This window comes from Asterias rubens, chromosome 6 (genome assembly GCF_902459465.1).
Source record: "Asterias rubens chromosome 6, eAstRub1.3, whole genome shotgun sequence".
Classification (NCBI taxonomy): Eukaryota; Metazoa; Echinodermata; class Asteroidea; order Forcipulatida; family Asteriidae; genus Asterias; species Asterias rubens.
The window spans coordinates 8,956,583-8,982,101 of NC_047067.1; the positions used below are offsets into that span (position 1 = coordinate 8,956,583).

The window sequence follows — 25,519 nt, forward strand, 5'->3', positions numbered from 1 at the left end:
ATGAACCATGAACCCAATTTTTTTTTAAAGAATACTACCGTACAGTATAGCGCCCTCTTTGACGCATCCCCATACGGCCATGCCAAACTAGACAACCTCACCATCATGGTCGAGTGACTGTGTTTTGTGTTCTAATCAATGACAATGGTGTTGACGAAATAGGTATTATGTAGGGCAAAAATAAATAGATACTAAATGGTAAAACAAAAGCCGCAAGTTTTTGTACCGGCACGGCAGTGGATGGGTTTATTCCAAATAGGGCAAAGGTGTCTCCACACAGAAAAGTTGCTCGGGATCCTACTGCGAATTAGACGTAGGGGAAGGAATTGGACACACTGTAAATTTCAAACAAATTTGTTTTCATGACTTGTTTTACTGATTTCTCAAAAACTCACCTTGGTATCATTTAAGCTTAGTATCATTTTCTTCAAACTTATCGCAACTACTTCAAACTGTGCGAGAATCATATGTCAACCCGTGGACATTGTGTTTTGTGTCGTACAAAAAATACCATGACCCTTTAAGCAGGTCCATGAAATAATATAGCGATACAGCATAGATGTTTATTATCCGAATCATCTGTATCACTGAGTGATCTAATTATCATCTTTAGAAAAGATTTCAACTCAAAAGAATTCTCAAATAAAGTTTATACCATACAGAGAAGTACTTTTTATGATTGAAAATTTATATACAAAAGTAGTTATCTTATTTGTTTCAAAACTTATAATACAATAATAATAACATGCTTTTATATAGCCCTTAACACGCATATCTAAGCACTCTACTTGATTTACTCACACCTTGGATACAAATAATTATTTAACTTACAAGATAAATAATAAAATGAATTTCACAAAGAGTTAAGGCTAGTCTCATCTTGAACTAGCGTTAAGTTTTTAACATCTCCTAGGACAATTCCAAAGTTAGGACTAGTTTAAAGTTAGGACTATGCTAACTCTTTGTGAAATCCACCCCTGGACTGCACTCAAGGAAGGTATCATTTCAATTGGTAGACTAGGCCAGCAGAAGCAATACTTATTTACCTGTTTACCTGTAGATTCGGGCTCTGCATAATGAAGGCTAAATGAAGCCTTATAAAACGCCCATCCATATTCACACAAAACTTACTGCAAAAGTACTGAATGCAATGGAAGTAGCAAAGTCAAATGTGAGAGCAGAAGAGAATGAACTTAATATTTCCATATATCCTGTGGTGAACATCCTGCAAAACTGTACATGTCAATGTTTTTGGTTGCATTTTTGTTAAACATTGGCTAAGCCATCCAAATTAAAACTTATTTTGTAAACAAAGGTTTGTTTTAAGATATACTCTCAAATAACTTAAAATAATTACAAATAAATTTGATGCATACAAGTACAATAATAACAAAATAATCACAAAGCGAAAAACGTGGCCTGTTCCATTTTCACAAGGAAAGTATTATACACTCAATGGGATTGCTAGAGCCAGCAGAAGAAATATTTATAAATTGGTTACTAAGTCGGCCAAGTTAAATACTTCTGATGCACAAAGTTCTCAAATTCCTTTAAATAATACTTTATGCTTATTATAACAGAACACACCACTCAGTTTTTGTTAAAAATTGGCTAGCAGCCAGCCAAATTTAAGAAATAGCTTGTAAACATGTTTTGTATTATGGACTTTGCACAATAGATGGATCGCCACATCATAAAGACATCTTCAATGACAAACAACAGAAAAGTGCAAGCATGAGCGCTGTGCAAGACTGTCAGCCAATTACAGCTTTTCATGTGTGCATATTTCATTTTGCAGCCAATGCAAGGGATTGATTTACAATGAGGTCACCCCTAGATCTGTGCTAAAGGCACTGGACACTCATTGGTAAATGATAGTATAAAACATTGTAAGAAATGGCTCCCTCTGTAGTAACATAGTTTTTGCGAAAGAAGTAGTTTCCCATTCAAATGGTAAAACATTTAACGCCTAAAGCCTATTTCAGGCATCTGAAAGCACACACATTGTGCAATAGGAGAGTTTTTTATTTCATTATTCCCTTGTACATCATTTCAATTCACAATTTAATCCGAATATTTACCAATTTGTTATTTATGTTTACTTATTTAGATACACCAAGTGCAAATACTAGTCTTTGACAATTACCAAAGGTGTCCAGTGCCTTTTTTTAAGGACCCAAGTTTAAAGACAGTCTCAAATGCCACACTCTTATAATCAGAAACACCAGAGCTTGAGTTTGGTGTGCTTAACTGCTTGGCTACTATGTAACCTTTGTATTATTATTCCCTTACGAATTTTTTTCTGGTTGACAAATACAGTACTTTCATAAAATTCAGAGGTGAGAGAGTCATTATTACAAATTCAGAGGTATGTTGAAATTATGGCATTTCTACCGTTTGGTAACCCCTGGGGTTATAGATTCCAAGGACCTTTTGAAACAGTATCAAAAGCACCAGAGAAGTAGACAAATGAGCAGGATTTTTTTATTTGTGGAAGAAAAATATTGTCTGATTTTCTTTAACAGGCCGACATTAAAAAGTCTGAATTCAGCCAGAAAAAAAGTTTGAACAATCTCATCCCTGAAGATTTTTCAAGTGCTACATCATATAATAATTTCATGTAAGCTTGCTGAAACTTCTTGGGAGGTGTATATAAAACAAAATAGATTGTTCGGATGATAACAGTTTTATAATATAATTTCTCTAATGTGATTATCATCAAACGAGGATACTTCTCACATTGGAACTAAATCAAAGCCAGAGGGTAACAGAGGAGTGATTGATATGTACACATGTATTTATCTCAATTCAAATTTTACCAGCCTCAAAGTAACCCACTATACCCACAGCATTTGACGCAGTGCCCTGTGGTTTTGCTGCGATGCCCTACGCAAGGTTCCTGTGGGTGCCTTCGTTTAGTTTCCCTGGGTCAACCCCGCAGTGCTCACTCGGGTGAGCCCTTGACAAGAGCTAATCGAACGATCACATTTGCCCCCGCATGGTGACGGCATGCACCTCAGGTCACCCCCAAGTGACCCACTCCACAAGCAGGGCACTAGGGGCTGACCCAGGTGAGCCCCGCCAAAGCTATTCAAACGTACCGGGGCTGACCCAGGGAAGCTAAACGAACGCACCCTATATAAACTTGCATACCAAAGCAAAATTGTTGTGCCCCTTCAAGGGACACGTAGATGGTCTGTTGAAGTAAATGTTTCTAAACTGATCATTAAAAGGCAGTGGACACTATTGGAATACTCAAAATAACTATGATCATAAAACCTGACTCGGTAACGAGTAATGGGGAGAGGTTGATAGTATAAAACATTGTGAGAAACGGCTCCCTCTAAAGTAATGTAGTTTTCGAGAAAGGAGTAGTTTTACACGAATTTGATTTCAATACCTCAGGATTAGATTTTGAGGTCTTGAAATCTGAAATCACAAAACTTCGTGTGACAGGGTGTTTTTTCTTTCATTATTATCTCGCAACTTCCGACGACCAATTGAGCTCAAATTTGCACAGGTTTGTTATTTTATGCATATGTTGCATGTGAGTGGACTGGTCTTTAACAATTACCAATAGTGTCCAGTGTCCTTAAGGGTCTGTGAATTTAAGTGTTATAAACATGTTATCAGACTTGATGCTGTAGAGAATTGCAAAAATTTACAGGGCCGACAGCATGTTACTGATCTTTTCAGCTGTTGGCTAACTTCAGGTTGGAAGTGAGCGGAGGTAAAGGTCTTTCCGCAGGGTGAAACTTGGTGCTGCTATCTGTTTCATGTATCCTTGTTTTACTTTTGCTACGCCATTACCCAATTGATAGTTAACCTGGATCAAAATCCTAACCAGATCTAACTCGTCATGATACTTTTCAATGTTATCAACCAAAGCATTCACAAACCACGAACCTGATTTTGTACTACGATATGAGACATAACCTGGTACGGTTGCACAGCTGAGAAGGAAGTCTGCCTCTTTGGGTAGTGTCTTTTGAATTCCAGTGCCTAATCCAGGGGCTTCATCCGTTTCTATCCCTTCCTGGTGAACGGTTCCTTGACAAGCCTGAGTTTCAATGCAACAAACAGAGTAAAGATGAAGTAACAAACATGGTAAAACAATCTGAACTAATGCTTCAAAGGTCAGTGTTGTAGGTCTCAAAACTGGTTTTGCCGCTCTCAGGGATTTCATAGAGCTGTTTAAGCACAAAATATTGCTTAACAAATTTCTGCTAAGCAGAAATGAGCAGGATACCAGTCACAAATTGGTGTATTTTCTATTGTAAAGCTTTTTAATAATTATTGTAATAAATTTAATGATTGTAAATTATGTCGCAATTCAGCGGATATGCTGCGATGGCATTTTTAAATAAATAAACCATTCTATTAAATTGTACTTGTGACATGGTAGTTTGGCTGGTAACCTTATTCTGGTAAGCAAATTTTATTGTGCTTAGCTACTTTTTATGCTTAAGCAGCTCTATGATATTGGGCCCTGGTCTTGGTTCACTGTGGTCTCGGTCCTATTCTTGGCCTTAGACTTTTGACTCTCGTCAACAACACTGTCCACAATGTTGTTTTTCTTTTTGTTATACTGTAAATACATTTGAGTGGACATTTCTTGATAGAAAGCTAGTAAGTATAGTAGTAGTTGATTTTGTCTTTGTTTTTATGCAAGTCGCCAGACACACAAGGCCTGAAGGCCACTTCAAGGTGTGGGCTACAATTATTTTGTTTCCAGAAGCCATTGACCTACTCCTAGGGCTGAAACAGGGTTACCCCTTTTACAGTCCATACGGATGTAGGCTTGGGTATCATCAGTCCGAAGCCTGGCCGGTAGAGCAGAATGCACTACCTCACCGATTTTACTAAGCCCAGCAACTGAGCAGTAACTGACAAGTCCATAACAGTGTTGAGAAGGTATAGTGCATTCAGTTGTACTCCACCAAGGGGTAAATGGGTACCTATGTGGGCAGAGATGGTACTTGTGATTGTCTTAGCTTAGTATCGCATTATTTGTTGCACAGGCTGTCTACTCCCCAAGGAGCTGAGATGGTCTAAAGGCCCGGTCACACAGGCCCCGATAACAAAAACATTAAAAGTATACACCCTCGCGATTGGTTGAATAAGAGTGGGCCTATTCTGCGAGGAGCGATTAAACCATTAGAATGGTTCTCTTTGCATAGTGATCATTATCGATTTCGTTATCGCTGCAGTGTGACTCGGCCTTAAAGGATTTGGGTACTTTTTCAAAATGTCCATAGATTTACATAAAACTTACAGGGTTTGAAGACAATGATAGTGGAAAGCTTACTTACTGAGGTGCTGTAGTTTTTGAGAAATTTGTAAAACAATTATTTTGTAAAACAATGTCACAAAAATCCGTTTGTAAAAGATTAAAATAATTTTCGTCTCATGAGACGAAAATTATTTTCATGCAATTGTTTTACTCATTTCCCAAAAACTACAGCACCTCAGCACGTAGTATTTTCAGGGAAGCTTTTTGCTATCATTATCTTCAAACTGTGTAAGTTTAGTGTAAATCTGTGGACATTGTGTATTTTGTCCTACAAAAAGTACATTAATAATAAATAATAATAACAGTATTTATAAAGCGCCAAATTGCCAAAGGATACAAGGCGCTGAGAAGGAATGAAGAGGGAAAAAGACAGAACAAAGAAAAAGATGACCAGCTACGAAGAGGCAAAAAGGTGGGTTTTGAGAGCACGTTTGAAGGAATGAATTACATGGCCCTGTGACCAGGGGTAATAATGTTATAAGCGCTTTCAGAAGCCCTTCGGGTGTGAAAACACTGGTATAAATAATTATAATTATTATAAGATACTACAAAGCCATGCACATACCTGAATGAAAAACAACTTGGGTTTACCGTTGAGACTCTTGCAGGAAACAGATTTGAAGAGTGCCAGGATTTCTTGTATCTCAACACTCTCACCATCAGTGCCATGAACGGCACCAAGTTCACCGTGGGACATGATGCAACAAACAAAGCAGTCATACTCGCTATGGTCCATCTGACTTACTTCCTTGAACCAACTATGCATCTCATAAGATGTCATGTCCGTCCTCGCATCCACTTTGAAATGAAGCTTATCAAACAAATAGAGCAATCTACCTGTAGGGGGGGGGAAAATAAATTACTTTACACATTTTGTATTTGGGGACATTATACAATTGTTGCACGCTGTGACGGGGTCCATGGCGTTTTGTACACCCGAGGGGGAAAATGGCACTCGAGGCGAAGCCAAGGGTGCCATTTTCACCCGAGGGTGTACAAAACCCATGGACCCCAAATCACAGCGTGCAACAACTGTTTTGTTATACCTTGGTAACATGATTATTCCTCTTCTCAAAGTTATGTTGTCATCTTCAAACATTATGATGACGGATTATGCATAGTTTAATATGCAGACGAACAGTTGTTCAAATAAGAAACCATTCTTCACTGTTCCCTCGAACCGGCGGCCGTTTCGTACTTAGCGCTGGAAATCGACGAATGGTGGGAACGATCAAGTTGATGTACACCAATAAAAAACATCACTCATGTTACCCGCCGCGCTGTGCAGCCTAAGTCAACTTGGACAATAAGGACCTGCCTTTCTTTAAAATGTTTCAAATAAATATTGTATTTTAAAAAGAAATTTTTTAAGAATGAGACTTATTCCTTTAAAGCACCATGGCTGTAGTGCAATATGCAGCCAATCAGACAAAGAACACCAGGGTGAACTGATCTACTCTTAATGATAAGTGCACCAGGTTCTTTTACATGCATGAAACAACCCACCAAACCTATTGCTTTACGTCCCATCCGAAGGATGCAACAATAATTGTTGAGTGTCTTGCTTAAGGATACAAGTGTCAGGACCAGCCGTCTATTTCACCAAACTCTTTCTAACTTAGGATTTAAGACAAGTTCAGTTCCGTATCTGATGAAGAAGTTAGGACGCATTGACCCACCCTAAGTAAGGATGAGCAACTCACGATAGGATTAATCCTAGCGTTACGTGAAATCAGCTACAGGACTCGTACCCCTACTTTGGTGATCAGAAACACCAGAGCTTGAGTTTGGTTGGCCGCTTGGCCATGATTCATGCAAAGCATAAAACTATTTAAAAAAATAATTCACCTGTATCCAAGTCGCTCCCTTTGCGTTCATTCAATCTTTTGTCTCCATGAAAGTTTTGATTGTTGATGATCATACACAGGCCTCGTGGATTTCTGTTCATTGTGTATTGTGGATAGGACTCCTGAGAAGGTTTTGTACCTAGGTTTGTATGTGTCTTGTCATCAGTACAATGATCTGTAAAAATGGAAGATAGCATATAGTTTCCATGTCATGACCAGGATTCAAACCCACACTCTGATGACTTAAAGGCAGTGGACACTATTGGTAATTACTCAAAATAATTATTAGCTGTTGAAAGTATAAAACATTGTGAGAAACGGCGCCCTCTGAAGTAATGTAGTTTTCGAGAAAGAAGTAATTTTCCACGAATTTGATTTCAAGACCTCAGATTTAGAATTTGAAGTCTCGAAATCAAGCATCTGAAAGCACACAACTTCGTGTGACAAGGTTGTTTTTTCTTTCATTTCATACTAGCAATTTCGACGACCGATTGAGCTCAAATTTCCACAGGTTTGTTATTTTATGCATATGTTGAGATACACCAAGTGAGAAGACTAGTCTTTGACAATTACCAATAGTGTCCACTGCCTTTAACCACCAGAACTTGATGCTCTATACCACTCGGCCATGATAAGAGGTCCACGTAATGTAGACTTATACATGTCCAGACAGTTTTTTTTTACAGTGTTGGAAAAAACAAATTCTTTCAGTTTATAAGACAAAGGAATGTCCACAGAATGACTGCAACACAGAGCTGCATGTGTGGACATGTGTAGGTTCACAAAGTGTTTCAAAACCCTGCCTACTGTGGACTTCTTTTGTTCTCAGGTCCACACGTTGTACGTGTATGCATGACAATCCATTGCATATAGTTCTTTCCGAACACAATTAACAGCATTTGATTGACATACATCAGTTTATCCTTTTTCTTTAATCTTTTACTAAATAATAATTTTTGAGTACCATTTTCAAAACAAAGTTATGATGTCAGAGACTGCCGTCTTAATACTACAAAACAATATCAAATATTTGTTTTCCAGTTACTTTCGTACCACTCCAAACAATTTTTTTATCAAATATTTCTCTGGCTAAATCTTCAATAAGACCAAAAGACCTTGCATTTTCTTTGATAGTTATCTCGCAACTCCAAAGACCAACTGAGCTCAAATTTTCACAGGTTTGTTATTTTATGCATATGTTGAGGTACACCAAGTGAGAAGACTTGTCTTCGTTGTCTTCAACAATTACCAATGTGGTGGCAAAGTGAAGATTGACCAGTCGGGTAGTGAATTTCACTAGTCGCCTAGGCCTAGCTGTCATTATCTGCTCTGATATATTGATGCATCAAAAGAGTTGCTTACTGTAATGGTGGTGTCCATTGCAAAGCATACTTCACATTTCAGCCTAAATTTACCAGAGTCATAGTCACGACAGGTGAAGTACAACTAAACCGGTAGTGAATTTTTCACTAGTCGCCAGGGCCTAGTTGTCATATATTATTTGGACATTATATCAGGCCTGTATGCTTCATTTTTAGAAGGGCAAGGGCACCAAGGCATTTTCTGCTTGGTAAAGGGCATCCTATGATGAAATTCTAAATTTCTACAGGAGCATTTCAATGGCACCAAGGGGTACGGAGGCAATTGTATTTCAGGCCTGTTATACGTCCATGGGTCATAACCTCACAGTCAAAGGGATTAAACAAGGCAGTGTACATTCAGGCAACATCTCTTCAGAGAAGATATTGCAAGTTGTTTGATCAGAACAATTAGATTAAAGACACAACGCACAAAGTGTTGATGTTGTTCACACCATTAATACATTTTTAAAAAATCCAAACAATCCATCCAAATTAGGTAGTACTATATCTGATTTGGACCTACCATGTTGGGTTGTATCTGGCAGTCCAGTGTGCACTGAAGGAAATGAGCACCCCACAGGTCTGCGAGAGGTGATCTCGTTGCCTGTGTTCAAAAGCCTCAAGACATTTCTGTTTCCCCACCCATCCTAGTTTGTTTGTTTTTCTTTTTGTCATAGTCTCATGTAAAGCGCACTGTCCTCCATAGAGCGCTATATAAATGCTTTGTATTATTATTATTATTATTATTATTATTGTAAGTTTGACTAGTGTGTGTTTAGCCTATTCAGAAAAAGAGACGCACCTTGTACATGTGGCGTTTGTTGATAAGTTCCCTCTTTAAGTCCTTCTGATTGTACTGCCAGATTCTCCGTACCTACACATGCATAAAAACAGTTTATTTAAATGAGACAATCAGTAAAAACAACAACAACAACAACAACAATTTAAACAGTTGTTCCGCCGCCCATCTTAAAAGTATTATTTTAAAAAGATCTGACAGTGCGGACCTTAAAGCCATTATACACTTTCGGTAAACAGTATTGTCCAAGTCCCACACTTCGTGTATCACAACTTATATATAAAATAACAATCCTGTGGAATTTTAGGCTCAATCGGAAATCGGAGTCAGGAGAAAATAACGGGAAAACCCACTCCTGTTTTCGCGCGTTTCGCCGTGTCATGACATGTGTTTATAACAAATCCGTAATTCTCGCTAACGAGAATTTATATTGTTTTACCGTTTTCTCAAAAAGTAAAGCATTTCATGGACTAATATTTCAAGAGAAGTCTTTCACCATTACCTTCTGTAAACCCTGTAAATTATTTGTAAATCTGCGAACCTTTTTTTTTTGTCTGTACCGAAAGGGTCCAATGGCTTTAACGGCACTGGACACTATTGGCAGACACTCAAAACAATGGTTAGAATAAAACAAATTCTTGGTAACAAGCAATGGAGAGCTGAAGTACTTAGTTTTTGAGAAAGAGATAATTTCTAACTCAAAGTAAAAAAGACTTCATCTGAGGGCTTTTCTATGCATCTGAAAGCACACAACGTTCACTATTCTCTTGCAACTTTGATGGCCAATTGAGCCCAAATTTTCACAGGTTTGTTATTTTGTGCATCTGTTGAGATACACCAAGTGAGAATAATAGTCTTTGACAATTACCAATAGAGCCTTTAAAGAGAGACTTCGCCTTTAGTAATTACTAAAAAAATTAACGGCCATAAAACTAACTTGGTAATAAAGAACTTGAGAGCAGTTGATATTATAAAACATTGTTAGAAACGATACCCTTTGAAGTAATTTGGTTTTAGAGTGAGGTAAAAAAAAGGATTACACAGTCTACCTGCAGGTCACTCGATATACATTGTAATAAGTTTCCTTTGCGATTTATCTGCACGAGTTGACATGATTTTTCATGCGTGACCTCGGTTTGAATATATTATTAGTCCAAAAGGCTTCTGAAATTCAGTCTTTTTCGGCCTTATCTGAGAAGTTTTGACAGAAATAAGGTAGAAGTACATTGAAATGAAGAGCTTATTTTTAAAAAGAGAAATTTGTACGTAAAAAAAGGAAGAAAACAAGTCACAAAAACACGGCAAATTTTCCCGTTATGAATGTCAGCAACAGTCCCCAATTAGTATACACATGGATAGATTATTTCATATTCTTCCCGAAAATGTTAAAAGCGAGACCGGATCGTACCTAGTCCAGTTAGGACACAGCGATTTCTACAGTTAATCCAAAACTCCCATTTCGAAAAAATCAACTATAAGACAGCATGGTTTTCCTGCACGGTGATTGGCTGACAATGACATCATTGACTAATATGGCAGCATGGTGTTTTTCGTTGGTATGGTGCCCCGACCACAAAGGCAGCGTTATTCAATAACAAAAGAGCCCGTCTATACCATGGGATGAATGAGCTGATCCCCATTCAGCTCATACTTTAGACAGGCGCTTTTACCATACCAATGTTAAACAGCTTGCTGTCATATTCGTCGATGATGTCATCGTCAGCCAATCACCCATGCAGGAAAACCTTGCTGTCTAACAGTTGATTTTTTCGTAATTGGAGTTTTGGATTAACAATGGAAGTCGCTGTATCCTGACTGGACCAGGTACGACTCGGTCTCGCTTTTAACATTTCCAGGTAGAATATGAAATAATCTATCCATACATACTATTTGGGGACTGTTGCCGACATTAATAACGTGAAAATTTGCCGTGTTTTTGTGACTTGTTTTCTCTGTTTTTGAAGCCATTTTGGACGTGCCAAATTTCTCTTTTTAAAATATGAGTTGCACCGATTTTTTTATTATACCTAACGACAGATATGCTTTTTCAATTTACTGGTACATTATTTTGGTTGAGACTTTTCAGAAAAGGCTGAAAATGACCGAATTCCAGAAGCCCTTTTGACTAATTAATATTCACACAGAGGTCACGCACGAAAAACGATGCATACTCTGCAGATAAATCACAAAGGAAATTAGTGACCTGCAGGTAGACTGTACATACTTGTTTTATCTTGATTTGTTCCAGGCATTTGACTGTACGTACTTGTTTTATCTTGATTTGTTCCAGGCATTTGACCTGGTTGAAGCAAAGGAGTTGATCCAGATGATGTTGTAGTTTCCATTTCTTGCATCTGAGCAGCTAGAGCATTTGCAGCCGGTTCTGTTCCTGTGATTTCAATCAATCAATCAATCAATCAATCATTCAATCAATCAATCAATCAATCAATCAATCAATCAATCAATCAATCAATCAATCAATTAATCAATCAATTAATCAATCAATCAACCAAATGTCATTTGTAGAGTGCCAAAACCAGAGAATGATCTCTCTGCAAAAGTTGATATAGCAATTTGAAGTTGATTTATAACAATAGTGAACAAGTTTGCATTATCCAGGTTACACATTTTTAAAGCGGATCAGTAGTGAAGTTCATGCAAGGACCATTGGTAGCTAACTAGTGGTTGTTTAGTGACATACGCTTGGCCAAGATCGCTCAGTTACACTTACCTTTGAGATGTTCTGACAAGCCAGGCCAGCCGCTTACTTTGAGAATTGAGGCAAGGGTAGAGGTGGCATTCTTATGCAGTGGGAGTCGATTCCGCCATTTTTTCAGTATTTCTAGGGCTTTTTCAGCTGAGTCTTGATACATGCTGTGTATCATCATCATTGTTGCATCATCTATCTCCAACAACTTCCCCAGCTTTTGCCAATCAGCAGCAAGCCAAAGACTCAAAAATTCCAGCACATCATCAGCAGGATCCGTCCGGTAGCCTTTCAACATTAAACATCAAGTTGGGAAAGGGATAAACATATGAAAACAAATGCACAAAACATTAAAGAAGTATAAACCAAAATTTTAGAATGAACATTATCCTTTTTTTTTTTTGAAGTGGTCAACATTCATGTCGGTCTTCTTGACTGTGGCTGGTTTATAAATAAACACAGATCTTAAATTTTTCCGATATTTTAAAAATCAAATCAGATTTTTTTTTTTTACATTTCAGTCTAAATTATCTAGTGTCAGAGTGGTGGCAAAGTGAAGATTGACCAGTCGGGTAGTGAATTTCACTAGTCGCCTAGGCCTAGCTGTCATTATCTGCTCTGATATATTGATGCATCAAAAGAGTTGCTTACTGTAATGGTGGTGTCCATTGCAAAGCATACTTCACATTTCAGCCTAAATTTACCAGAGTCATAGTCACGACAGGTGAAGTACAACTAAACCGGTAGTGAATTTTTCACTAGTCGCCAGGGCCTAGTTGTCATATATTATTTGGACATTATATCAGGCCTGTATGCTTCATTTTTAGAAGGGCAAGGGCACCAAGGCATTTTCTGCTTGGTAAAGGGCATCCTATGATGAAATTCTAAATTTCTACAGGAGCATTTCAATGGCACCAAGGGGTACGGAGGCAATTGTATTTCAGGCCTGTTATACGTCCATGGGTCATAACCTCACAGTCAAAGGGATTAAACAAGGCAGTGTACATTCAGGCAACATCTCTTCAGAGAAGATATTGCAAGTTGTTTGATCAGAACAATTAGATTAAGACACAACGCACAAAGTGTTGATGTTGTTCACACCATTAATACATTTTTAAAAAATCCAAACAATCCATCCAAATTAGGTAGTACTATATCTGATTTGGACCTACCATGTTGGGTTGTATCTGGCAGTCCAGTGTGCACTGAAGGAAATGAGCACCCCACGGGTCTGCGAGAGGTGATCTCGTTGCCTGTGTTCAAAAGCCTCCTCAAGACATTTCTGTTTCCCCACCCATCCTAGTTTGTTTGATTTTCTTTTTGTCATAGTCTCATGTAAAGCGCACTGTCCTCCATAGAGCGCTATATAAATGCTTTGTATTATTATTATTATTATTATTATTGTAAGTTTGACTAGTGTGTGTATAGCCTATTCAGAAAAAGAGACGCACCTTGTACATGTGGCGTTTGTTGATAAGTTCCCTCTTTAAGTCCTTCTGATTGTACTGCCAGATTCTCCGTACCTACACATGCATAAAAACAGTTTATTTAAATGAGACAATCAGTAAAAACAACAACAACAACAACAACAATTTAAACAGTTGTTCCGCCGCCCATCTTAAAAGTATTATTTTAAAAAGATCTGACAGTGCGGACCTTAAAGCCATTATACACTTTCGGTAAACAGTATTGTCCAAGTCCCACACTTCGTGTATCACAACTTATATATAAAATAACAATCCTGTGGAATTTTAGGCTCAATCGGAAATCGGAGTCAGGAGAAAATAACGGGAAAACCCACTCCTGTTTTCGCGCGTTTCGCCGTGTCATGACATGTGTTTATAACAAATCCGTAATTCTCGCTAACGAGAATTTATATTGTTTTACCGTTTTCTCAAAAAGTAAAGCATTTCATGGACTAATATTTCAAGAGAAGTCTTTCACCATTACCTTCTGTAAACCCTGTAAATTATTTGTAAATCTGCGAACCTTTTTTTTTTGTCTGTACCGAAAGGGTCCAATGGCTTTAACGGCACTGGACACTATTGGCAGACACTCAAAACAATGGTTAGAATAAAACAAATTCTTGGTAACAAGCAATGGAGAGCTGAAGTACTTAGTTTTTGAGAAAGAGATAATTTCTAACTCAAATTAAAAAAGACTTCATCTGAGGGCTTTTCTATGCATCTGAAAGCACACAACGTTCACTATTCTCTTGCAACTTTGATGGCCAATTGAGCCCAAATTTTCACAGGTTTGTTATTTTGTGCATCTGTTGAGATACACCAAGTGAGAATAATAGTCTTTGACAATTAGCAATAGAGCCTTTAAAGAGAGACTTCGCCTTTAGTAATTACTAAAAAAATTAACGGCCATAAAACTAACTTGGTAATAAAGAACTTGAGAGCAGTTGATATTATAAAACATTGTTAGAAACGATACCCTTTGAAGTAATTTGGTTTTAGAGTGAGGTAAAAAAACGGATTACACAGTCTACCTGCAGGTCACTCGATATACATTGTAATAAGTTTCCTTTGCGATTTATCTGCACGAGTTGGCATGATTTTTCATGCGTGACCTCGGTTTGAATATATTATTAGTCCAAAAGGCTTCTGAAATTCAGTCTTTTTCGGCCTTATCTGAGAAGTTTTGACAGAAATAAGGTAGAAGTACATTGAAATGAAGAGCTTATTTTTAAAAAGAGAAATTTGTACGTAAAAAAAGGAAGAAAACAAGTCACAAAAACACGGCAAATTTTCCCGTTATGAATGTCAGCAACAGTCCCCAATTAGTATACACATGGATAGATTATTTCATATTCTTCCCGAAAATGTTAAAAGCGAGACCGGATCGTACCTAGTCCAGTTAGGACACAGCGATTTCTACAGTTAATCCGAAACTCCCATTTCGAAAAAATCAACTGTAAGACAGCATGGTTTTCCTGCACGGTGATTGGCTGACAATGACATCATTGACTAATATGGCAGCATGGTGTTTTTCGTTGGTATGGTGCCCCGACCACAAAGGCAGCGTTATTCAATAACAAAAGAGCCCGTCTATACCATGGGATGAATGAGCTGATCCCCATTCAGCTCATACTTTAGACAGGCGCTTTTACCATACCAATGTTAAACAGCTTGCTGTCATATTCGTCGATGATGTCATCGTCAGCCAATCACCCATGCAGGAAAACCTTGCTGTCTAACAGTTGATTTTTTCGTAATTGGAGTTTTGGATTAACAATGGAAGTCGCTGTATCTTGACTGGACCAGGTACGACTCGGTCTCGCTTTTAACATTTCCAGGTAGAATATGAAATAATCTATCCATACATACTATTTGGGGACTGTTGCCGACATTAATAACGTGAAAATTTGCCGTGTTTTTGTGACTTGTTTTCTCTGTTTTTGAAGCCATTTTGGACGTACAAATTTCTCTTTTTAAAATATGAGTTGCACCGATTTTTTTATTAGACCTAACGACAGATATGCTTTTTCAATTTACTGGTACATTATTTTGGTTGAGACTTTTCAGAAAAGGCTGAAAATGACCGAATTCCAGAAGCCCTTTTGACTAATTAATATTCACACAGAGGCCACGCATGAAAAACGATGCATACTCTGCAGATAAATCACAAAGGAAATTAGTGACCTGCGGGTAGACTGTACATACTTGTTTTATCTTTATTTGTTCCAGGCATTTGACTGTACATACTTGTTTTATCTTGATTTGTTCCAGGCATTTGACCTGGTTGAAGCAAAGGAGTTGATCCAGATGATGTTGTAGTTTCCATTTCTTGCATCTGAGCAGCTAGAGCATTTGCAGCCGATTCTGTTCCTGTGATTTCAATCAATCAATCAATCAATCAATCATTCAATCAATCAATCAATCAATCAATCAATCAATCAATCAATTAATCAATCAATTAATCAATCAATCAACCAAATGTCATTTGTAGAGTGCCAAAACCAGAGAATGATCTCTCTGCAAAAGTTGATATAGCAATTTGAAGTTGATTTATAACAATAGTGAACAAGTTTGCATTATCCAGGTTACACATTTTTAAAGCGGATCAGTAGTGAAGTTCATGCAAGGACCATTGGTAGCTAACTAGTGGTTGTTTAGTGACATACGCTTGGCCAAGATCGCTCAGTTACACTTACCACCTTTGAGATGTTCTGACAAGTCAAGCCAGCCGCTTACTTTGAGAATTGAGGCAAGGGTAGAGGTGGCATTCTTATGCAGTGGGAGTCGATTCCGCCATTTTTTCAGTATTTCTAGGGCTTTTTCAGCTGAGTCTTGATACATGCTGTGTATCATCATCACTGTTGCATCATCTATCTCCAACAACTTCCCCAGCTTTTGCCAATCAGCAGCAAGCCGAAGACTCAAATATTCCAGCACATCATCAGCAGGATCCGTCCGGTAGCCTTTCAACATTAAACATCAAGTTAGGAAAGGGATAAACATATGAAAACAAATGCACAAAACATTAAAGAAGTATAAACCAAAATTTTAGAATGAACATTATCCTTCTTTTTTTTTTAAGTGGTCAACATTCATGTCGGTCTTCTTGACTGTGGCTGGTTTATAAATAAACACAGATCTTAAATTTTGCCGACATTTTAAAAATCAAATCAGATTTTTTTTTTTACATTTCAGTCTAAATTATCTAGTGTCAGAGTGGTGGCAAAGTGAAGATTGACCAGTCGGGTAGTGAATTTCTGCTCTGATATATTGATGCATCAAAAGAGTTGCTTACTGTAATGGTGGTGTCCATTGCAATGCATACTTCACATTTCAGCCTAAATTTACCAGAGTCACGACAGGTGAAGTACAACTAAACCGGTAGTGAATTTTTCACTAGTCGACAGGGCCTAGTTGTCATATTTGGACATTATATCAGGCCTGTATGCTTCATTTTTAGAAGGGCAAGGGCACCAAGGTATTTTCTGCTTGGTAAAGGGCATCCTATGAGGAAATTCTAAATTTCTACAGGAGCATTTAAATGGCACCAAGGGGTACGGAGGCAATTGTATTTCAGGCCTGTTATACGTCCATGGGTCATAACCACACAGTCAAAGGGATTGAACAAGGCAGTGTACATTCGGGCAACATCTCTTCAGAGAAGATATTGTAAGTTGTTTGATCAGAACAATTAGATTAAAGACACAACGAACAAAGTGTTGATGTTGTTCATGCCATTAATACATTTTTTAAAAATCCAAACAATCCATCCAAATTAGGTAGTACTATATCTGATTTGGACCTACCATGTTGGGTTGTATCTGGCAGTCCAGTGTGCACTGAAGGAGACACTGAAGGGGGTACACAGAAATCCCCTGGCACCATGAGTGAGGTTGGACTAAACTGAGATGGCTGATACTGCACAGGCTGATACTGCACAGGCCAAACTGGCACAGGCTGTTGTTGCTGGTATACAGGCTGTGGCTGAAACCGGGCATGTTGTGGTACTGCATCGCTTGCAGGAACTGATGCTTTACTGGCTGCGAGTGCTTGGTGGTAAGACATATTTACAGGTGTTACTTAAGTTCAATATAGGAATCACCTTCACTTACATGTAAAATAATAACAATAATAATACAAAACTCTTATAAAGTGCATTTTGCAATAACCGTTTCAATGCGCTTAACATTACCGGTAGTCCCCTGGTCATTGGGCCAACAGCATGTTTTTATTTTCTCAGCTCCATGGGGAGTATACAACCTGGGCTACCGTTTTACAGTGCTCCAAAGGCTTTTTTCACTCACAATACCAACCTCTACTCTCACAGGTACACATGTACAATGTACTCATTTATACCCCTGGGTGAAGAGAAGCAATCATAGTAAAGTATCTTGCTCAAGGACACACGTGTCACGACTGGGATTCGAACCCACACTCAAGCAGAACTTAAATTCGATGCTCTTAACCACTAGGCCATGACACCCTACAAACTTTTAGACTTTTTGTTTCAATCATGGGATGTCAATCTAGTTCTCTGAAAGCCTTTTTGAGATATGGCGGACACAATGCTACCACACTAACTGCAGCTTATATCTACGAGTTCCCCCTGTTTGGGGCGCGCGCGTAAAACATTGTATGTATGCCATACCTCAAAAAGGCTTATACCAAAGCTCTGGTGTTCTCTGAGTGTGTGGGTTGGAACACTTGTGCCCTTAAACAAGGCACTTAACCACAATTGCTTTGTAAAAAGTTGGGAAGGTAATGCATTCTGCTCTACCAGGCAGGCTCCTAGTGGATGATACCCATGCCTACATCCTCACAGACTAGGGGGCAACCCTGTTCCAGCCCCAGGAGTGTAGCTGGCAATGTGTCCCTGGTAACAGTTGATTTGGGTCGACAGCCCAAATCGGTTATTAGAGTTTCCCTAGTAACCAAGGAGTGGTCATTCCGGCCTTGTCATCTTAAGCAATATCTCAATTAAAAAAGAAAACAACTTACCTTCAACTTTTTTGGCCAGATCCATTCGATGACAAGACTTGAGCTCTTTAGACAGAACTTGATAAGCCTCTTTTCCAACTGTTTCTCTCCAAGCAGTAAGCATTGCTACTATCTTATCCTGTGTCCTACGATGGTCCAGATTGATGTTATCTATTTGGTGATGTGATAGTCCGAGGTAAGTTCCTAGCGTTTTCCACTCTTGCCCTAATTGAGAACTCAGTTCCATGATCTCCCTATCAGTAGGGATTTTAGGTGTTTCATTCGCTGCTAGGAATGTGTAACAAAACCAAGCAGCTACAGTCAGTATACATACATACATTTATTGCTATAAATGTGAGGGCTTTCCTTTATCCCTCTTACTTGACACATTCTATAGACTGTATCGAATAACCCCTTTGTTGCTATGAATGTGGCCACCTTGTAAGCCAGGCGGTATGCGTGTCTAAAAGCGATGTAGCACCAGCATTGCTGGTTTGATTTTTGCGGCACACGCACGCACACGTTACTCGCACATGCTTACAGACGCCATGTTGTAGGGCAGGTATTTGAACGGTGACATTATATTCGATATGGTCTGACGACCAACATCACGTTTACACTTGATCCAGCAAAGGCGATCATTGGCTAGTGTAAACGCAAGAGCGATCAGGATCTGATCCTCTTTTTTGATCCCCCTTAATTGCCGGATCAAAGGAGGATCTGATCCCGCAAGGTAGATCAAGGTGGATCATCAGCCCCAAGTGCCCTGCTTGTGGAGTTCGTCACTTGGGGCTGGCCCCAGGTGCATGGCGTCACCACGAGAGGGCGAGTGATCGTTCGATTAGCTCTGGTCAGAGGCTCACCAGAGTGAGCACTGCGGGGTCGCCCCAGGGAAGCTAATCGAACGCACCCATAGTTACTTCTTATACAAACAACATCCATTTTATGAAAAAATACACTTACCGAATGTATTAAGCTTTGCCAGCATACTCCTGTTGTCACAAAAAGTTAATAGTTGATGCAGGAATTTCAAGTTTGTAGGTGCTAGCTTCCCCCGCTCTTCAAGTATTAAGAATAACTGAATTGCGTCCTTCAGTTTACTAATGACCTGCCTTCCAAGGAGATCTATGCAAGCATGCTTCATTGTCTCTAGCTCTGATCTTGATGTATCGTCTGCTATCTCCAGAAGCAGGACCCTGTTAATGATTGCAAGACAAGTGTTACATAATTTTACATCCATTAAAAGACACTGGACACCTTTGGTTATTGTCAAAGACCAGTCTTCTCACTTGGTGTATCTCAACATATGCACAAAATAACAAACCTGTGAAAATTTGAACTCAATTGGTCGTCGAAGTTACGAGATAATAATGGAAGAAAAAACAGTCACACCCTTGTCACACGAACTTGTGCGCTTTCAGATGCTTGATTTTGGGGCCTCAAAATCAAATTCTGAGGTCTCAAAATCAAATTCGTGGAAAAATTACTTCTTTCTCGAAAACAAAGTTACTTCAGAGGGAGTCGTTTCTCACATATTTATGTACCATCAATAGCTCTCCATTGCTTCTTTCCAAGTAAGTTTTTATGCTAACAATTATTTTGAGTAATTACCAACAGTGTCTACTGCCTTTACAGGCTTTGGGTACTTTTTGTAACACAAATTTACGTTAAACTTACACCATTTGAAGATAATGATAGTAGAAAGCTTATAAATCTAAAAATATTACTTGCTGAGGTGCTGTAGTTTTTGAGAAATGAGTAAAGCAATGTCACGGAAAAACGTTTTACCTGCTTGAATAAGTTCTGTCTCACTAAAACAAAAATTGTTTTCTTGATTCGTTTTACAAATTTCTCAAACACTACAGCACCCCAAGCAGGTAATATTTTAAGGTAAGCTTTCTACTATCAGTATCTTCAAACTGCGTGAGTTTAATGTAAATCTTTGGACATTGTGTTTTGTGTCATACAAAAAGTACCCAGACCCAGTTCTCAAAGGAAACAGTGATGCTTCCAATAGAGTCAGCAGACAGGCTGAAATATAACAAGGGAAATAAAAGTAAACAAGGACTGCGAGTGAAATATGCACTCCAAGTGTTCAACGAAGAGGAGTTTCTCGGGATACTTCTTTTAAATAAAACCTTCAATGAGGTCATGCACACAGACAGGCAAGCATCAGGGGCCAATTTCATATAGCCTGCAAGCACGAAAATTTGCTTAGCATGAAATTTCTCCCGTGATAAAAACAGAATTACCAACCAAATTTCCACATGTTTTTCAGTATTTAAAAGAAAACAACAGCTGAATACCAGTAGCAAGATATGCAACAAACTTGGTCGCTAATCCTGTTTTTATCAAGGAAGAAGTTTCATGCTAAGCAAATTTTCGTGCTTATCAGCTCTACGAAATTGGGGCCTGATGATGTCATGCACACAGACAGGCAAGCACCAATAAGGTATTAGATCTTTCTTTCACCCTTTCTAGTGCATCCTTCATGATTGAACTTAAGATAGTCGCACTGCCAGACGAGCCTTGATAGTTTTTATTAACAACACTGGACCTATTTACGTCCCAACCGAAGGACGAAGCAATTGTTAAGTGTCTTGCTTAAGGACACAAGGGTAATGACCGGGCTCAAACCCACACTCTGCTGATCAGATATAGCAGAGCTTGAGTTCGGTTCCCTTAAAACCATGTGTAGCTAGCTAGCTCATACATGTATGTAGGGGTGTCGTGGCCGAGCGGATAAGAGCATCAGACTCAAGTTCTGGTGGTGGTGGTTCACCGGAATGTGGGTTCGGTCATGACACTACAGGGGTAATAATGTCCGAAGTGCTTTGAGACGCCCTTCAGGCTGTGATAAAGCGTTATAAAAAAATTGATCATTTTTATTATTATTATTATTATGCGTGTAGCTAGCTCAGGCTTTTCACTAAGACTGCGGTAAGACTCATGAATTGAATCAGAACAAATTTATTGTCGCTAAGTTTGTGGCTGCCATCAGCTTGTTATCGAAAGTTAATCGAAAGTTAATTAGTAAAATACAAGACCATGCTGTAGGATCTTAATTTACTGAAAAGAACTAACCTGAATTGGCTAAAGTGGCCTAAGCCCTTACTAGGGATTGGAATGCGATTGTTGTAGAGTGACTGTATCCTCTCAATTAAGTCTTTCCTATGAATCAGGTTCATCATCTCCACCAAGAGACTGACATCGTTAGCTGAAATTAACAACCGACTTTCAAGTTCAGTGAATACGTCAATGGCCTGTTGGACTCGCTCAGTTTGGGATTTGGACATTCCGAGATCAACTGCTAGGAAGCAGAGTTTGCGACACTCTTCTGAACCAAGTTCATTATCCAATGAAACTAGAAGGTGACGATACGCTAACCGTGTGTCGTCTTGCTGGTCATCGAAGACTGCGTCAGTTGAAGTGTACATCATGCTCATCAGGATCTGATAAAAATAATGAATACAAAATTAATAATCAATTTGCCAACATTCTTACCATTATTACTAAAGGAATATAACAGGGTAGCGTTGAGTTTTTATATGGCGAAAATGAGGTGAAAATACCTACTTTTGATGTCAATCTTTTTTTACACCGATATTTTAATGCAAAGAACAGCAAAATGGCAAAAATAATGTCATTTTCGACAGGTATGGCCAGAATACTTGTCCAGTCGGGAAAATATATGGTTTTTTTTAAAACTGTTTAAACCAAAAAAAACCCAATACAATTCAGATAGTTGTTTTTTTACCGGATCGGTAAAGGATTCTCAGTTACCAAATTAACCGCATTAAATAGATGTTTACTTGATAATTTTTTTTTTTAAATCTTGCCCCACGGAATTATGATACCCACAGTAAAATGAGACTTGACTATTAAAGGGAAAAGCTCTCCCATAAGCCTTATCAATATCATGCTTATTTAGTTTCTCGTTAGAACATCTAGACATGATAGACCCAGTGAGTGACTAGGGCGCTAGAGTCTTTATTTATTCAAAATTTTGTGTCAAAATTTCGAAAAAAGGAATCTAGCGCCCCAGTCTGTTTTCGAATATTTGACATTATCGCCATCGGTCAATTGACCGATAATGTCAAAATTTCAAAAAAGGAATCTAGCGCCCCAGTCTTTTTTCGAATATTTGACATTATCGGTCAATTGACCGATAATGTCAAAATTTCGAAAAAAGGAATCTAGCGCCCCAGCCCAGTCACTGCCACTGGGTCTAGTTCGAACATAATGCCAATGCCAATTGGTCAATGGAGGATTTTTTTGTTATAATTACTGTAAGAACTTACTATAATAAGGCTCAGAAGTATCTATATTATCTATAGTCTCTAAAAGTACTACTTACGTCCCCTACTGCTGGATAATAAATATGTGTATACTCTTAATTGTACTGTAAAGCCCTTTGCAGTTTGCACTCAATCATGGGGAGGACTCAGCTCAATCAAGTCAACGTAATAATATTCCTACCGCCTCACGTCACGACAAAATATAGTCGGTAGCTTCTGCTGGTTTGGCAACTGTACGTTACTCAACGTCCTGATGGACTATCCTCGGTACAGTAATAACGTTGTAGGCCTACTATTTGTACTCCGTATGAGCATTGAGCTATCCTTATTATGAAGAAGAAAGAGAAGGAAAGTGCGGCCGGGGTGTCGTAATTTTTCACAAATCAAAATGGTGACAAAACGGGGAATAACCATAACCTCGTTCTCTGAAAGGTAGTGGATGAATTTTCACTCGTTCCCCGAGAGGTATTGGATGAATTTTCACTCGTTCCCAGGTAGCTCAGCAGCAACGCGGTCTTCAGCGGAGGATCGAGACCGTGATGTACGACGCGCTGGTTTGGTATGGACGGCCGAATAAGTTTACAAAACACTGTTGTGACCAATTTCAAAATTTTCTGAAAACTGTCAATAACACTAAAATACATCCCCGTTTTTTGACAACAAATTTCACAGTATTGTTTAATAATTGTGCGTAAGATTGTTACAAACAGTGGCAATCTTTTTTTGCTTTGCATTCTGGCTTTCCATAGTTTTCCAACCTTGGTTCAAACAAACATTGCGTGATGTGATGTTGCAATCATGGAAAGTACACAATGTGCTCGGGCCCCACCGCCCGCACCGGCCGATCCGAGCGATGAGTAACTGCATTTTTTTTATGTAACAATAATTACTTTACCACAAAAGCGGATATTGAAGAACTTGCTATAGGCCTGATCGAGTTATTTCAGAATGCTGGCTACCGTGGCCATGTTCCATGAATAGAATTAAATGAATTACAATTAAATTTTACCCATTTTACCCCTGCTGGATGAAGAAGCAAAGTTACAGTTTGTGTCTTGCTCAGGGACACAAGAGTGCCACCGGGACTCGAACCCACACTCTACTAACAGAAGCACCAGAGATCAATTTCATAGAGCTGCTTAAGCAAAAAAATTGCTTAAGCACAAAAATTGCTTAAGCACGAAAACAGCTCGCTTATTTTTCACATGTTACTGGCAAAAATGTCATGCCATATACATTGCTTGTGACTGGTATTTAGATGTTGTTTACTTAACATTACAATTGAGTGGGAGTCTTGGCCGGTAATCTGATTTTACTAAGCAAGGATTTTTTTGCTTAAGCAAAATGTTGTGCTTAAGCAGCTCTATGAAATTGGGCCCAGAGCTTGAGTGGTACAGATCAAAGGTGCATTGTACCGATGTGGAAGGAGTTTCTGTCCCCCGGAGATTCGGTCCTCCATATGGCAAACTGTGTACAAACTGTTTTGATAGCGCCCTCTTTTAAATCATCCTCCTTTAGATGGGCCACTTTATTTTCCCAATCTCTGGCGGACAGAAGTCCCAGGGGCCGGTGTCATGAAAAAAAACTGTCTGCTGGCAACAGTTTTTGTCATGACACCGGCACCCTGGCCATGGTGGCCTTACACTTTCGTATTATTCAGCACATAGGAAGAGTCCTATATAGGGCTATATGGGCGTAACACACTAAATAAACGCCCATTATATATATATATTTTTTTTATGCAAGTCGCCCAAAACAAGGCTAAAAGCCACTCTAGGTTAAGGGCTACAAGGATGAAAACATAGACATGCAGAAACTCAGTGGAGCTGAAGGTATGAATTGACATTCCTCTTAAAAGATTGAAGTTCGTAGGATGAAGGAAAACATGCACCAGGCAAGGAGTTCCAAAGATCCAATGGATACCATTTGTAATTGCCTTCTCACTTGGTGTATCGTCGTCAGCCTGTTTCACTCCCACTGATGCCAGGAGGAAAGCATCTTCACCAATTATCCATCTCACTCTATCCTGCGCTGTCTGTTGCCAAGCAATGCGCCAGATGTACTTTGGTCATCTCTTCATCTTCTGTTTTGCCGCCCTCATTTTCTTATCAAGTCTTGGGGTCCAGTTGGTTTTTGGTTGTTTTGCATGCGGAGGGTCGTCGAAGTTGTGAGATAAGAATGGAAGAGAAAACACCCTTGTCACACGAAGTTAGCTTCTGATTTAGGGACCTCAAAATCTAATTCTGAGAATCGAAATCAAGTTCAAATATTTTAGTGGAAATTGCTTGTTACCGAGTAAGTTTTTATGCCAACAATTTTTTTGAGTAATTACCAAAGGTTTCCAGTACATTTAAAGGAAGGGTGTATCTTTGGTAGTTACTAATGATGATGATGATTGGAGAATTATCAACAAATATAATTAGTGTACAGTTGGTGCAGTGTTGAACTTTGAACCCTATAATTATCACATGCAACAAAGCTGAAAAGTGTTTCTCATAAGTGCTCACTAAAAAGTGCAAAATGTTCCGAGTCCCCGACCCCAATGTTAATCCTGCTTTTTTGTTGTATGGCTTAAAATCTTATGTTAAACTTTCCACATTTCAACGCTATTAAACCATAGGGCAAGGATTGCAAAAAAGAGACGAAGCTGCCCCGAACCCATTTATCAATGAATTAATAAATTTTATTTATTTCGCGTTATGCTGTTGAAAAACCCCCAGATCTAGTTTTGTTTTCCCGAAACATGCACTTGGTCTCTATTGTGGAGAAAA

The 25,519-nt window shown here is 38.7% G+C and overlaps 1 protein-coding gene across 5 annotated transcripts; it reads right to left on the bottom strand.

The window, feature by feature from the left end:
• Positions 1–3,519: 3,519 nt before the first annotated feature.
• On the bottom strand, positions 3,520–23,132 carry LOC117291741. 5 transcript variants are annotated; one of them, XM_033773616.1, is made up of 14 exons: positions 22,930–23,132; positions 21,535–21,902; positions 19,414–19,646; positions 18,472–18,738; positions 17,280–17,522; positions 16,170–16,436; positions 15,721–15,843; positions 13,459–13,530; positions 12,032–12,295; positions 11,567–11,689; positions 9,304–9,375; positions 7,142–7,315; positions 5,859–6,130; positions 3,520–4,060 (listed from the first exon to the last, which is right to left on the bottom strand). In XM_033773616.1, exons 2-14 carry the CDS (start codon positions 21,894–21,896, stop codon positions 3,710–3,712), a joined length of 2,823 nt encoding a protein of 940 aa, XP_033629507.1. In that variant the 5' UTR covers positions 21,897–21,902; positions 22,930–23,132; the 3' UTR covers positions 3,520–3,709. The 5 variants fall into 5 exon arrangements, with proteins under 5 accessions (XP_033629507.1, XP_033629509.1, XP_033629508.1 ...); XM_033773618.1 differs by having other exon boundaries at positions 18,472–18,621; positions 22,808–23,132; XM_033773617.1 differs by having other exon boundaries at positions 18,472–18,735; positions 22,808–23,132.
• Between the last annotated feature and the right edge of the window lie 2,387 nt (positions 23,133–25,519).